The 16,427-nt window shown below is 36.6% G+C and overlaps 1 protein-coding gene across 2 annotated transcripts in view; it reads right to left on the bottom strand.

The window, feature by feature from the left end:
• Positions 1–16,427, bottom strand: part of INPP5A (inositol polyphosphate-5-phosphatase A) — a 242,864-nt gene that overhangs the window by 78,931 nt on the left and 147,506 nt on the right. For both annotated transcript variants that reach the window (XM_072425211.1, XM_072425212.1), the window contains exons 7-8: positions 13,469–13,521; positions 12,092–12,211 (exon numbers count right to left, since the gene is read on the bottom strand). In XM_072425211.1, the coding sequence (XP_072281312.1) occupies positions 12,092–12,211; positions 13,469–13,521 (173 nt within the window). The remainder of the gene's footprint in view (positions 1–12,091; positions 12,212–13,468; positions 13,522–16,427) is intronic.

The raw sequence follows: 16,427 nt of genomic DNA, 5'->3' as shown, positions 1-16,427 counted from the left end.
GAAGACTGTAAAAACCATAGAGGGCCAGTCAAAAAATAAAATTGAAATTCATAGAAAATTATCCAGTAAAACACACAGGCAGATAATTGCTTATGATGTTTCTAAAGTTTTATAGAACAATGAAATCAAATCGATGGACCACAGCATGGTTTAAATTGTACGATTTTTTAAATATTGAAATAACTTTTAAAAACAAAAAAGTTGAATATTCTGTTTTTAAAAAAGCAGTTCTAATTTAAAGAGTAGATCATTTTTGAATGCATCTCCAATGTGCACATCTCAAAATATTTGTGCACCTGCAAAATAACTGCAGAGAAGGGGATTCTGGGATTGTTAAGACTCCTCACAAGACTCTTCATACTTGAAGAAACACACAATTCTCCCTTTTTCAGTCTATATAGCTAAACATCTATATACATAATAAGCAAACAACACACTGCTAACTATAGTACATTCTTTTTTTGATAAAAATATATTAGAGGTGACAACTGTACAAAAGGCACAGCTATCCACATTTTCCTTGAGAGGAATAGCTGCCAATAGCCAGATATTTTTGCAGCAACAGGACCCTTTTTATTGCACCATACCAATTACTGTGAAATCTATATTTTCTGAAACTCACTGTGAGGAACAAAAAATGCAGCTCTAAAAATATTAGAAACTTAGGTGTTCTAGGCTTAAAACCCAAGTAAAAATATATGGGGGTAAACTAAAAGACTTAACCTGACTGAGGTCAGCATAACAATGTATTGTACTTAAAAGTGCTCTTTGCATAATGTAAAAAAATAAATATAAAAATAACCCAATTATGAAATATTAGATCATTGGGAGTAGGAGACTGCCTTTAAGAGCAATATCTACTCACGCAATTGTAGGATCTTTTGATGTAAAAGCATAAAGCTATTAATAATATTCAAACATCAAGAAGAGCTGAAGATGCACATGAGAGGATTCAAGGTGTTGTCAAGTAAGGGAGGTAATTAATTTGGTACTTCGAACATTTGCCAAGCATGTTAGATTAAGATGCGATGGCCATATTTAATTTCAATAGTACCATTTGCAAGACAAAATGTTGTATTTTGTTAAATTAATGACCTTGTCAGTAGCTATTTAAGATAAATAGTAGAACACAGCATCAATTTAATAAACCTAATCTAAGCAAAAAAATTACAGTGAAAGCCATAAAATCAAATATTCACACACATCACCTAAGAACAGATTCGTTTTTCTTGGGATGTTGTCAACTAGAACAAAAGCAACTTGCAAATATGTAAATTAAAACAAAAAAAAATCTAATACTAAATCAACTCCACAAATTCTATTCCTCTGAATGTGTCTCCATTAGAAGTTTTCCACTTTGCTTGAACCCAACTACAGATTAAATTATTTAGCCAAAACATTTTATTTTTGTATTGTAATTCTTTATTATTTTATTTGGACCTTTACATTACAACAGAGTGGTTGGGACGTCTGAATTAAAAGACAGGCTGAACAGAAACCCCAAATTTTTGTCAGATAACACTGTTTACATATACCATACATGCCATATACCATACAAGGTACCTATTTTTACCCTGAGAACACAACCTGCTTTGACTCAAGTATAAAACTGGGGCACAAAATGTGGCTGTCACTGCTAATGTTCAAAACAATAATCAATAGAAATGTAATAAACATGAATATAATCCATTGTGTTTTATTTTTTTAAAACATTTATTTAGTAGGGGAAATGTAAAAACACATGGGCCCAGTCTGTAAATTTATTTTCTTCTTTTGCTTTCGAGCACCATAGACCCTTAAAATTTTCTCCCACCATTGTCAATCTCAAGCCAGATAGAAAAATCACTCTCTAAAAAGTGAAAATAATTTCATTGTCAAAAAATATGCTTCCCCCCCCAACAAGAAGCTACAGTGTCAGAACACAAGGAGTTAACCCGACAAACAAGTAGGAAACATTTGCTGAGCAATCACATTTACTCATTATATTGCTGTTTGATGAATGCAGAGATTTTTCAAGATCATTTGTTTGCAAAGAAAAAAGCACATTAGTCTTCTGTTCGCCATTTCTCAAACAAGGGCATTATTGTAAATGAAACCTGGCTGTAAGAGTTGTACATTAATACAAATTAACAGCTGACGAATCTATGAAATCATTCACACACTGCCTTCTCAAAACTTTGATATACACAGGTCAAAACTTAAATAAAAGAAAAGTAAAGAAATCTTTTAACGAATCACTTTTTATCACATAACACTAATACTAACACTGAGCTAAATTTGCGGCCTTGGAAGTTTAAAAACTGCAACCTAACGCCTTGAAAAGTTTTGGCCAGGTTCAAATTACTCCATGAAAAACAGGCAATAATGTATACTTTATTGCCTGTTTTTCGTGAGAATTCCTTTTTTTTGGTCTTATTTCTATTATAAGAAAATAGAATATGTTTCTCTATTATTTATTTATATTCTATTATTACTATAAATATTTGTAATTGTACTTTTTATGCTATTTCCACAAAAGCAAAAAAAAAGAAATATATATATTATTATTAATAATATATATATATATATATATATATATATATTATAAATATTTTAAACATCATCAGAATGTTAACTGGCAAACTGAAGCACCGGACAAAAAAATCCCAATTGAACCCTCTTAATTTACTACTGTAATGCAGTCAGGATGTATATTTGGTAAATATGCCTCATTTTTGGTTTAATAAAGTGCTACCGCTGAGGTTGAAATATCTCGTTCTGGAAGAGTTGGACCGATGCTCTAACACAGACGTCGGCAAACTCTGGCCTTTAGGCCAGATACAGCCTAGCAGGTAGTCCTTTCCAATGCCCCCTAGTTTTTTTAAAGTTGGATCCAGCCTAATCCGCTGCTGCCAGTGCATCGCCGGTAGCCTCCAATCGTCTCTCTCCAGCGACTATAAAAAAACTTCAGAAGGAATCGGGATGAAGAGCCACCCCTCTCCCATGCTGGGTACCGCCTCCATTACCGACTTCGGGACTGGCACCGCCTCTGGCTGGAACTAACTGGACAGTGATAGGTGAGGATGGCAAATGAATGAAAAAGGGCTTCTGTCAGCTGTGTGACAAGGGAGGCGCATCTTGCCCATTGTGCTGCACATTGCCTTAGTGAGCATGATATGATGTGCCTCCCTTGTCACACAGCTGACAGAAGCCCTTGTCACGCCCCAGGGAATCTTGACTGACATTTGCATTAAGCACACAACGGCCCAAGGGGCGTGCCTGCTTCAGTGCAGTGACGTGAGCCCCAAGCGTGCTCACAGCCAGATACCCAGGACCGGATGCAGGGCTTGTTCTCCAGGACTGTATTGGAATTGAAATGGCCTAGTAATCCAAAAAGTTTGCAGTCTCCTGTTTTTACACATAAGCAGCAGTCTAGCTCTCCAGTGGTGCGACATGTCCTGCTCTAAATCCATAGCGGTTTGCTTCCAGAGGCCATTGTGTCCATGGGACCCATTGGAGAACCGGGAAGATGAGCCACAGTGTTGCAGATGATAGCAATGGCCTATCCCTTCCCTATTGCTGCCAGCACAAGATATTTCTCAACCCTTACTGTATTACACTTGGATAAAAACCTGTAGCCAACTCTCCTGCATTACCTAATAAGACTTGTTTCTTTCCTAACAATAAAGAAACGTTAAATGATATTCGTGTTACCGATAAGAACTGGATAAAAAATATAAATAGTTTAAACGTTTGAAAACACATTTAATGTTATCAAAAAACACATGTAAACAAATCAATCATATCTAAAAAAAAACTATCCTTGCTCAAGCACAATTTTATGTTTCTACTACATAATATTTAGGTGGTATTCTTCTTCTTTTCTGATAATAGGATGAATATGTTTATTGAACCTTAACAAAAAATATTTACATATATATTTTTACTTCTACAAAATGTGATTCTGTAACAAAAACCTACAACGTGTAGGAATACTTTAAGTCACTGTTTAATTGCAGGGCCCCAAAAAGGAATCTGTTGCCAAGCAGGTCTCGGCCATCAGAACAATAGAAAATGTCTGTGTTGGAAACAGTAACCAACAACACCCCTGCTGTCCTCAGTGGCACATCCTGAGCCCATTCAGTTTGATCAGTACACAAAGCTTGGCATTACCTTTCAACTGCAGAGGTAGATTTTGCTGACCATAAAATTATAACATATAAAAAAATGACTCCTTGGCATAAAATAAATAGCACAAACATCAGCTCACTCTGCAACATAGTGCCAAAAAAATCAAATCCACAAAACTTAAAAGACATATATGTAACAACAAAAAAATGAAAGGGTTTATGTAAAAATAAGGTTTATATAAATAAAAAAAGTTGATAGAAATTTAGTGAAGAGTGATACACCCTTAGGTAAAAACACTCAAACAGCATAATATTGTGCAAGTCCCTCTTGTAGCACTGAAGCAGTCAAGGCATGGGCTACACAATCCTTTTAGGGGCATTCTGTGGTATCTGGACATTGCCAGCAGATCCTTTAGGTCACTTTGCCTCCTCCGGGCTGCCTTCTTCTTATTGTGCTGTCATTTTTCCCATGACAATGACCCATCAGATAACCTCCTTCTCTTCTACAAAGTTCAGGACTAACACTCAGAGTATGCCCCTTGCAGGTACATTTGGCAGTGCATAGGGGTCAGCATGACCATTTTCTATAGTCTACAGCTAAGCAACTCCATGCATAGCAAGCTGCAAAGCAGACTGTGCTCTGACATCTTTCTTTCATAGTCAACATAAAGCTTTTCATTTATTTGCGTTATACTGTAGTAGCTCTTCTGTGTGATCAGATCAGACCAGAAGCATTAATAAGCCTTGGGTGCCCATTACCCTGCCACTAAGTCACTGGCTATCCTATCTTGAAACTCCTTCACATCGGTACTTTTAACCAAATATCAAGAACCACCTACAAGACCTGCCTCTTTTTTTTAAACGTGAGAATTTTAACGTCTCGGAAAACCCCAATAAATGAGAAAAAAAAACCTCTTTAATTGGCCCCCAGTGGAAGGAATGGTGGCCAGAATACCAATTTTATAGACACCTAAAAAAACATTAGAAACATGCAACTGGCATTACATATGTTGGCTCTAGAACTATACAGTCATCATCAAAAAAGGAGGTCAATAAGCTACCCTTCAAGGAACCCCTAGCAACCTCTTGAGGAACCATGGGGGGTTTCACAAACCTGGTTACAAAAGGCTGAGCTACACATTAAAAATGATGTATCAATTGCTGGTTTTAATACTCTTTTCGGTTAAACGTGGTAAGATTTAACATGTTAGTGTTGTTCATAGCAAACCAGTAAGCTAGCTCCTTTTTTTTTGAAAGAAGGATTAAAAAGTTCATTGCATACTGCATACTGTTGGTAATGCCTTTTTTTTTGAAAGAAGGATTAAAAAGTTCATTGCATACTGCATACTGTTGGTAATGCCGCTTTCATCAACATTTTAAAAGTGGTTCGGTGACTGAAACCTGCCATGCTGAAATGAATTTTAAGTTGACGTATCTTAAGTGTTTTATTTTTGAATTTATAACTGATGTTCTTCTATTAACTAGAACACTTTGCAATTCAAACTCCTGCCTGACATGCCCATTATAAATAGCTACATTTAGAGGATATAAATAAAACCACAAGGGTCATTCATTTTCATTTTCCTCTAACCTAATAATATAATATCAAAAGATATTAGCATTTATGGATTTTCCTCCATTCAGATTAGACAGAAAAGTAAAAAAATAAAAGATGCCTGCTTAAAACGATGCTGTTTTCTAAGTAAATTAATTTCAAGTGACACTAGAATATAATCCAGAAAAACAATATATATGTACACATTTTACCCCACCAGACACTGTCAGAAATACATTAAGAAGTAAATAGAGTGCTTATTCACCTGAAGGTCATTAACTCCAACATGTACAGACACGAAGCTTACAAAGAGATGAGAAGAACCCAGCTCTGACACATTAGTGGAGCAGTAAGAAAATGAGGGAATGGGGAAATGCAGGGAGGAGAACATAGCTAGTTGAAAAAACACTATTTAACAGAAATAGCTTCTCGTCCAGCTCAAAGGTAGAACCAGTCTTCCTGATCACAGAAAAGTGGCCGGTGGAGAATTGAGGCCTACCAAAAAAAAAAAAACATTTCGGGGCAATGTTTTTTCTTAAATTATTGATGTAGGTAGAATATAAAGTAATATTTTCTACTGAGCTGAACCCCACCAATTTTCAGAAAAGACACACACAGATGTCTCAATAAGTTTCAGTGGAATTATAAAACCCCTTATTACCTGCAGTACTTTTGATGCCCAATATTGCAGACTTTACAATTAAATTCATAATTAAACTTGCCAGTCTTGCATCCCTGTTTAATGAATAATAATACTCAGGAACTTCCACCAACTGAAAACTTCTTTGTTTACATTATGAAACTGTCAGTATTGTTCTAGCCTTTAACAGGTTCAACTTTAAAGAAGATTTAGGATATAAATGATGGCCTACCAAAGACTAATGTTAACACAACTCTTGAAATATATTCACCTTCCAATACCAGTAACTGTTTTACTCAGATTAAGTTGTGGGCACAAATATTAAAACTGTGAAGTTTTCGTGCCAACTATAACATCCAATCAGAATCTTCCTTTAGATTTCACTTCCAACCAACAGTTGGACATTTTACTACATATTAACAGCTGATGCTTTACAGTAGACCAGTCTTTCCCAACCTTTCTACCCATGGGGTCCAAAGGTCTATTGGTATCATTCTGCTCACTCTCACTGCTAAGTGGCCATAAACTAAGAGGTCACTATCAAACCCCTAGTAATCGCTGGAGGAGTCCTGGGGCTCCATGAAACCATGTCAGAGGATGGCTGCTCTAGACCTTTGATTTTGAAAGTTCTTCTAGGAGGTAGAACAGTACGAGTTTTGGAAAGCATATGGGGGGTTAATTGAAAAACTGGATCTGTTGTTTTTAGCAAAATACTATTTTTTTGCTTTGACTTATTGGTAAAAACTGCCTGTTCTTTAAGGGAAGGAATCTGGTTGCCATAGGTGTCTGCTTTACTGTTGAAAACTAGCAAAAGCACATTATTAGTAATTGGTTAGTAGCGCTCCATGTTATGAATTCTCCTATTCTCTCAAGGTGGACACTAAGTCAAGCCAATTACAAATTTGCTCAAGTATGCAAACAATCAGAATGGCCAAAGGTGGTCTCAGCATCTAGGACATTATGTTTCCTGCATAATAAAACAACAAAACTTCAGGGAAAAGGTGTAGTGTTTGATGGCCCGGCACTGCATTTTCATGACCCGGAGGTGTAGAGTTTGCTAGTCTTGCAGCGTCTATTCTCTCTGGGATTAAAGTCACTTTTTGCTCAGAAACCAGGCTTCTCCCTGCCTCTTTGAGCTGCTAGTTCTGGGAACTATTGAAACTGGAGGGGTCTTTGAGCTACACTGACAGATGACTAATGAGGATCCATAAAACCACAAAGAGTAGCTGTGTGGAGCCTGTGCATCACATCTCTTCTCCCTGGGAAACTAATTGCTGTGAATTGTTAACAGTAACATTATTTTTTTTCAGGCAATCACTACCTCTCAATGCCCAAAATGAGCATGAAACAGGTCTTTTGACTGGACATAAAAGTTAAATGTCCCAATGTTGATCAAATTAACTTCAGCTATGTGACAATGGACTATATTTGTGAGAAAATAATAAAGGGCACAATAGACTGCTTTATGCTCGGATTTCACAGTTCCAATGTAAAAATGTTTCTGTTGAACCAGATTATGCTGTGTTTCTAAAGAAAGCAGGAGCAAAGTTGAATGCTTAAAATGAAATGTCATTTCACAAGCTCTGACTTAGAAGACATCCGTGTTCTACTAACATGACCATCAGTGGGGTTTGGCAGTCACGACATAGTCTTTATGCATGGCTGGTAAAGCATTATGTGCAGTGTGTCACACTAGGAAGTTTACACAACACACATATGGACAAAGAGAATTCCTATACCTATGTGCAATAATGCAACAATGACAAGCCTATAAACGTCACATATAAAGTCATACAAAACCTTCTCGTATTTGCTCCCTCCTGGTCTATTACACATATTACCTTAAGTATTTAGCTATACCTGTTCAGTAAAAGCTGTTAATCACGTCAGAAATGCAATGGGCTCATAATGTTCTGTAGTAGGTTGACAAATGTTGAGTCAAAATATCAATAAATTCAATCAGCATCCACAATTTTTTTTGGTGAACTACAGAGATCCTCCCACTATTTTAAAATGAAGGGAAGGGTTTTAAAGTCCTTCTGCATTTTCTGACCTAGAAGAACAACATTGTCACCAAAGAGTAGAAAATGTGTTAGTGGAAGCCAAAAAATTAAACTAAAGCACCTACTGCATCTAAGAACTGGTAGGCTGCAATATATGGCATTTGTGTTCTTGTGATTGTTTACATCATCATCAAATCATCGTCTAATATAGTCTCTTTTTTTTTTTTTAACATCAGAGGAGATTATAGCATTGTCAGTGGAAGCAAAAGGCAAAAGAAGCATGAACCTATGGGCACCATCTTGGAGAGAGCGGTGCTAGTGTAAGGAGGTTGTTCTTTCAGAGGAAAGAGTGTTGGAATATGAATGATAGACATGTTATGATGAATTCTCAAGGCACGGAGGAAAAAAATGTAGGTTTGTGGATAAGTTAAGTCATGTCAACAGAAACACCTGTAATTGGTTGTAGTTGCAGTTTGTGATGCAAGTGCATGACTAATGAAATTGTATTCTGGATAGACACAGCCATCACATTCTTTTCTTTAGTGTTCTACAAAAATACACATAGTATTGTCAGTTTTGCTAGATACCAATTAATTATCTGCAGGTTTGCGGATTGCAAAAGAAAACTGGAGTACTTGGAAACAAACCGAAGCAAACACAAGGTAAGCAGAAACCAACAGGAAAGTATCTTGGCTGGGAAAGGTGTTCCTCACAAAGTTAAAAGGACTTTTCTCCCTGCTCCAGCTTTGTTTGCCGTTTGAAGCCCTATACAGTTAAATGCTCTTTAGCCTTTTAAAGCCTTTGGAGGAAAAGACTTATCAGCTTCTGTTTTCAGAGGCACTAAATCTGCATTATGAGGCCATGCAGTTAAAGAGATTTAAAGGCCTGACTTTAAACCTTTTCCCTCTGTGTTTATCTGACACTGAATGGCTCCTGTTGCTCGGCTGGAAATGTCGATCTATGCAGCTTTAAGAGGGGATTACAGGCAAGAAAAGAAGCACTTTTCCCCCCATATATATGTTCTCACTTTCCCGTTTCCTACTGTCTGGAGGAGTGGTGCTAGACAATGGTGAAAGATGGTTCCCAAAACCCTGAATAGGGACACTGTTGGTGGTAGCATTCATTCAATTTGAGCTTCAGTGTATTGTCCACCCCAATCAGCCGATCAGAATAGAGTGTGCTGGTGGCTGCCAAAAGGTTAGCAGTGCTGATGAAAAGAGTTAGTCATTATTCACTGCTTTTACAGAACTCTGCTTTTGTGCTGTTCAGCCCATCATTTCACTATGGAGGTCCGGATCTGCGGCTGGGTGCTCCCTGAAAATGGCCAATCCGTGTGAATGCAATTCGGCAAGTAGCAAGAGCTGCCTCACATCCAGGACTCGCCCCCGTCATGGAAGGCTGAGATGTAGAGGCATTTTTTTGGCAAATGTCACATTTTAGTGATGCCCATCACAACATCTCTGACCCAAAGTTAACACTAAAACTACAGTCACTTTTGCACTCTAAATGGCAGGCCATCGTGGGAGGTCTAAAGGAGCACAAAATTAGTTTAATGAAGCAGGAAGTGTGCTACAAGAAGGAAAATGACAAAGAAAAGAGTATTCAGCAGGGTCCTACAGCACAGGGTGCTTTACAGTAACTAATATGACAATAATGGGAAGACAAAGACAACAGGATGGTTAAGAGCACAAAACACAATTGCTATTTACCCCGGCATGCTGGGGAATTTGCAATAGTATGGCAATATATCTTTTCTAGGTTGTCAGAGCAGAGTAAAGATTTCACGGCCATTAAAAGTTAAGAACACCAGGACTACAGGTCAAATAGTTTGTATTGTCCAAGAAGTTTGTATTGTCCAAGAAGATCCTAGATAACTGATAATATATTTTTTACAAAAACATACGTTATTTTTTATGCTACATGTTTCAAACAGGCTAACACAAATGAACTAGTAAGAGAAAACCCTCAGTAGAGTTACCACATTATTGCATTGTTGCTTTATTCTGCCAATGAAATATGTCACTAGATATGTGCAAAGTACAGAAACCTAAAAGGAGCTAAAATATTTGTTTTCCTCATCTGAATACAATATGCAGAAAACTATCCAGCCCTGCATTATTATTCATATTATTATTTTAATTATTAAACTAGATTTATAAAGTGCCAATGTTTTATGACTCCTCCAGTGACACAGGACAAAAGAGCTCACAATCTAAAAGGCATTGATATTATTAATACTACTTCTTCAATTTTACACACACCATATTGGTGCAAGAAAGGAGGTGAAACTGGTATTATCTATTTCTATTGCATTACTAAGCCCAACCCTTACGTGTGACATCACCTAAGTGACATTTTTCACAGGGTTAAGACAAGTAGGAAAAAATGTGTACGTGTTCAACAGGAAACTTTTGTTTTAAACAAATACCATGAAAAAAAACTGCAGTGTCAGAGAGGCATGCATGGTGTGAATAGGATAAGCAGCCATTGTGGGAAACCCTGTGTATAACACAGCACAGATAATGACAAAGGCATTGCAGAATGAGAAAAGACATTTGTGTCAGTTATTGTCCAATGCATTCAGGCTAAGTGAATATAACATCTCTGGCTTGCCCAAGTCTCAAGATTGTAATCAACCAAAATGCGAAGGGAGAAGAAAAATTTTTTTTCTGCATACTCTAAATAGATTTTAGAGGAAGAAAGTGGACATCTTTGTGAAGACTTTTATAATCTAAATATCTTGAAAGAAAGAAGAGGAGTGCAAATCATTAACAAAGCATTAAGTTTCTTTGGAAAGCATTCACATAACATTTTACTTGTTGCTTTGCAGATTGGGAAGCATATAGCAATTACTTCAGTCTGCAGTTTAAAAAAGGTTTAATGACAGGTGATGTTTTTACAGCTTTTTCCATATTTCAGAAAGGAAAAAAAACATTGAAAACACTACCTTCATCTGATGACTATGGCATATCTAAGCCAACCTAGGTTTACAGGAAGGTAAAGGGCACTGTGAGTGGGGTGGAAGATTAGGAGCATCTAGCAGTAAAAAAGAAGCACCAATTACATGGATGAATCTAAAACGTCTTAGAAAAAAAATGTCAAGAAGTCAGTTGTTGGCTATATTTGTGAGTGCTTCATCAAATACATAGAAATAATTGTTGACAGGGTAGACAGAAAATATAAGCATATGGTAAATATTATCATGTTTGAATAAATGAGCTGAGTCTCAAAATGTGCTTATAGATGAATGGAGAGTGCTTTCGGGCATATAAGAAATCTGCAGGTGTTAAAGAAGCCTAACTCCAAAAATGTTTTGATCATTAATTAGGATCTTGTGATGCCTGTAAAAGAAATGGGAGTCGAAGGCATCATTAAGGATGGAAGTCACAGATAGAAATAAAAACACTGTTAGATATTATAACTCTTATTTGCTTTGGTAAAACATTTCTGATAGCATTAGGGAAATTTTTCCATCAAGAAAGAGGAAATTTTCCTAATATTTAGCAATAAAACTCTGACCGAGGCTCTAACCATTTACCATGCTATTCAAAACATAATATATTTTTGTATAGGCTTTAGGAAAAATGGGGACCTTAGCATGCCTAATTTTAATAAACTATCCAGTACAGAAAAACTACATAAACAGTGCTACATTGGATCCTTTGTTTCCTATTTCCTAAGGATTGCACTAGTGAAAGTTATCCCACATTCTGCAAGAAAGCACTGATTAAAAACAATCCAAGCATATAAACAAGAATTTAAAAAAAATGACCACACCACTTACCTATTTAAAACATAACTTAGAGCCTTTTGCCGTATTCCTGAGTAGCTGGATGGGCTAGATTCCCAAGCAATTAAATTGGAAGCATCATGGAAAAGATGAATGTTTACCAAATCAAAGGCACTGTACAAGAGAGAAAAGGCAAATCTTAATAATAAAATCAAACTGGGTAGATGATTAGCCAGACGCTGAAGTAAAGAGATTTGTGCACCATAATTCTGATGTCATAATCACAAATACAACAAGGAATTGCAGTGCAAAATGCAATGACTTCTAGAAGTGTAAGAACTAAAGTAATAAGGGGATAAAAACATGGTCTGTTGGTAAAAAAAAACCCTTATAACAATAATAATAATAATAATTATTATTATTTTTTATTAGCACCAACATACTACGCAGCGCTGTACATAGTCTATAGTCATGTCACTAGCTGTCCCTCAAAGGGGCCCACAATCTAATGTGACTACCTATGTCAATGTCTTTACGTGTGTTAATGTTTATGCATATTAATCTTTAGTACAGTCTTAGGTCAATTTTTGTGAGGGAAGCCAAATAACCTAACTGGATGCTTTTGGAATGTGGGAGGAAACCCATGCAAACACGGGGAGAACCTGCAAACTCCATGCAGATACTGTCCTTGCCAAGATTCGAACCTGGGACCCACAGAGTGCTAACCACTGAGCCACCTTGGTAATCATACTTTTTCCAGATCTCCTTACATCATTCCCTAAATATCTATTAGTCTTTGATTGTGTTGTGAATAAAAGAGAAAGAACCCTTGTCTGATCAATGAGAGCAGTTTGCACCTGAATCGTGGAACCTTTGATATCCCTCCTGAGTACTATCGAGCCAAGGGCCCATTCACAATGGTGAAGTACAGTAACAAGGTGTAAGTGTGATTGCAGAGTGGTGCTATTAGGAAGGAAAAGCGTTGCCATGTGCTACTGTGTACTCTATTGCACATAATTCTGACAAGTCCAAAATGTTCTCGTCCACCTAAATCAAAAGGCTGCCATAACGCAATGCACTTGCACAATAACATGAATACCTTAATATAACACATCAGCATGAATGAGCAACTTTCAGGCAGAACACTAAGCTTTTTGTTTACCTTGACAGAGAAAAAGAATAATTTCAAAACATACAAATGGTTATCTTTTTCTTTCTAAAAAGTGAAATTATGACTGTATACAGATATGAAAAATGAGAATTTAATTAAATACCACATATCCTGCGATACTGGTTAACTTCCTTGAACTATTCATCCGCAAGATTTGGCTCTAATTTTAATTGTTCCGATATAAGGCAGGTTCTCAATCATAAAAAAAATGGCTTTGTTTTTTGACAATATCTGTGTGCCATAGATTTTATGCAACGTACCAGTCTGTAATACACCACCGCGTTCGAATAAAGCCTTTTCTAGATGATTTGCTCTGCAAAATAAACACAATATGGAAAAGGTTTGATTAATATAGTGAAGCAGATGTGTTGCTAATTAGGAAAAAAAGGGTGATTCATTTCACAGCTCACAGAATAGACAACCTTGGTTACGGTCTCAGGTGTGGATTATTTGAAATCAGTCATACAGTTCATAAGCAAAATGGTGGTTCAATGATAAAAATTTGGGCAGAAATTCCAGGCAACAAGTGAAAAAGTAAATGTCTAATCCTATTTAGTTCTCTATCATATACAGCCAGTATACAAAGCTCCACTAAAACTAAATTATTGATTGCTTAAATATTTACATATAGCTGTTTGGTGGGTTTGTGTCCTAAAGCAATGCCCATGTGAAAATTCAGAACCCAATAGCCAGTCTTGACTCATCTTGTGCTCATTTAAAAGCACCTGAATTTTGATGTGTGTTCAAATAACGTGAAAGTTAAAGACAATGGTGAGAAGCAAACAAACAACTATATCAACTTGGCGTTTTATGTCCTAGTGAAAATGCCAACATGGGTTATCCCATGAAGCTACTCATTGTTCCACAATTTACATTTACCCAACACTTCCTACTAATTAGGAGAGACTATAAACAACATATACCGTAAGTTTTCATTTACACAGTTCTTCCACCCACCGCGGCCATCAAAAGGCAGCAGCTTTGCAGCACACAATGATGCCTATACAGCACAAATCTATTTGGTTACTTTATGAACTATTTTGTGCTCATGAAAGGTCCAATGCAAAAAAAAGTGGACCTGGCTGAATGGCTTGGTAAAGGAAGGAACACCACTAGTAGGGAGCCTGTATAAGCAGTAGCTCTTCTTTTTTAATTCCTGTTTCAGGAATATAAATGTTGTAAGCAAGATGGAACCTTCAGATAGTATTCCACTGCAGAAAAACGGGAAAGATTGCTTTATCCTATTGTTTGCCACAATTATACACACAAAATGTGTCTCTTAATTATCCATCATGAATTGGGAAGCTGAGGAAAAAAAAAACACGAGATATGTTTGTCTTTAAAAGACACAGTTAAAAAGATAAAATAAAAAATAATAAAATAAAACACATGCAAAAAGACTTTATATAAGTCTACAGCATTTAGCAATTTGTTGTACGTAAACTGGGCTGAGAGATGGCAAAGTGTCCCATTTATTCTCACATTTACAAATCGTATTCACATTAGTGCTGTAGTCAACACATTTATGCGAGAAAAAAAATCTTAGACTTTATAAACACATTGTAAGGTCAGAATAAGTCCTTATCAGTGTCCATGACAGCAAGATATGTGAACCTTGACACAAAACGTCCGGGACTCAATATTCTTATCTAGGACAAAATATCACCTGTTTTAAAAGCCATTTCTTATTGATTTGTAGAATAAATTGCTGGCAATTGTAAAGAAACTTTTCAATGCTAAGTTTTCTTTTGTCAAAATGTTTGCATGAATCCAGACCCATATAAAACATGAACATGGTGATGTTTTATTAGTAAAAGTCCTAGTTCTGTCACAGAATGATTAGCTATTGCCAGATATTATTCACAGCAATAAGTGGGCCACCGGAAGAATCAGGGGAGGCCTGGCAAGGAAGCAAATGCCTTCTGAGTTAATATTAGGTTTCTTCATCAAATTGCTTTAGCAAGAATGAAGACAGTCGCAACCATTATTATACTGCAGTGGGATAAATCTAAAAAACCCCGAGAACTTAATATAAAGTCTAACAACTTCAAGCATATTAGTAATTAATATCGCTAAGCCATAGACCAACTCTGCTATCATTTTTTTCACTGAGCCAACTGTAGCCACCTCCTAATTATGGAGTACAAGCTCAAACTGCCTCAAAGGGAATCTATTTTTTCCAGTCAGGTCAGAGCTGGAACCTTACAAAAATACTTTAGGTTACAATAGGTAATTTATTTAAATTTGTACCTGTTTTTTTTATTACATATCCATTTTTTACTTAATATCATTATCACTAGGTCTTTGTGATTTTCTTTGCAATGCAAGCTTATACTGATTTCATGAAAACAGGAAGCTGTGGTAATACTAAGGCTTTATGAATGAAATAATTCAACACTGCAATAATATTGAAACATAATATGCACAGGCCAGTTAATACAATAAAACTAGCTGCCTAATATCCCTAGGTTCTCCTCCTGCTGAAAAAAAAACTGAACCGTTGAGCCATATACAACAAGACATCTGAAGGTATCCTGAGAAGTTTGGCACCAAATGTTGGCAAGCGTTGTGCATTGCCATATGTAAATGATATATTTTTTGCAGGTGCAGGTGGGTTTCACTACTTCTGGCTGACACTAGAAGGCAGCAGAGCATCTGCAGTCCAATTCGTGCCAGAAAATTACATTCCCTCAATTCCTTGGATTGTGTATCATGGATGGGGGTTCACACTTTAAGACTCATCTCTTTCCCATGGGTGGCTGCAAAGGAACAGCACAGCACACATTGTATTCACATACAGTTAAGATATGCATTTCTCTGCAAAGGATGTGATTTAAGGGCATTTTTAGTGACATCATTAATGCTACTGCTTTCCCGGGCCTGCTTTATTTCCCTATGGCACATCCCAGTGCGTTTCTTTCCAAAAATGGGACTCTCAAAAAAGCATGGTCAGAACACAAGATAATCATTTGATTATCTAGTACACACTGCTGGATTGCAATTAAAGATCTTGGAAATCTTGCAATGAGATGGGATAAATTAAACCCATGCACTATGAGAATAAATTATAGAATGCTGTGTTGCTATCATCAAGATACCTATATCGGGAAACTGACCTGAGAAATACAAACGGCTTATGGCTCAAGGAACCCCCTGCAATCACTAAAGGAAACCTGGGGTTCCACAGAACCCAGGTTGAAAAAGACTGGGTTCGTTGTA

This window comes from Pyxicephalus adspersus, chromosome 10, assembly GCF_032062135.1.
Source record: "Pyxicephalus adspersus chromosome 10, UCB_Pads_2.0, whole genome shotgun sequence".
In the NCBI taxonomy this organism is placed as follows: Eukaryota; Metazoa; Chordata; class Amphibia; order Anura; family Pyxicephalidae; genus Pyxicephalus; species Pyxicephalus adspersus.
Note: the sequence above shows the minus strand (reverse complement) of the source record. Positions and strands in the feature narration are given on the sequence as shown.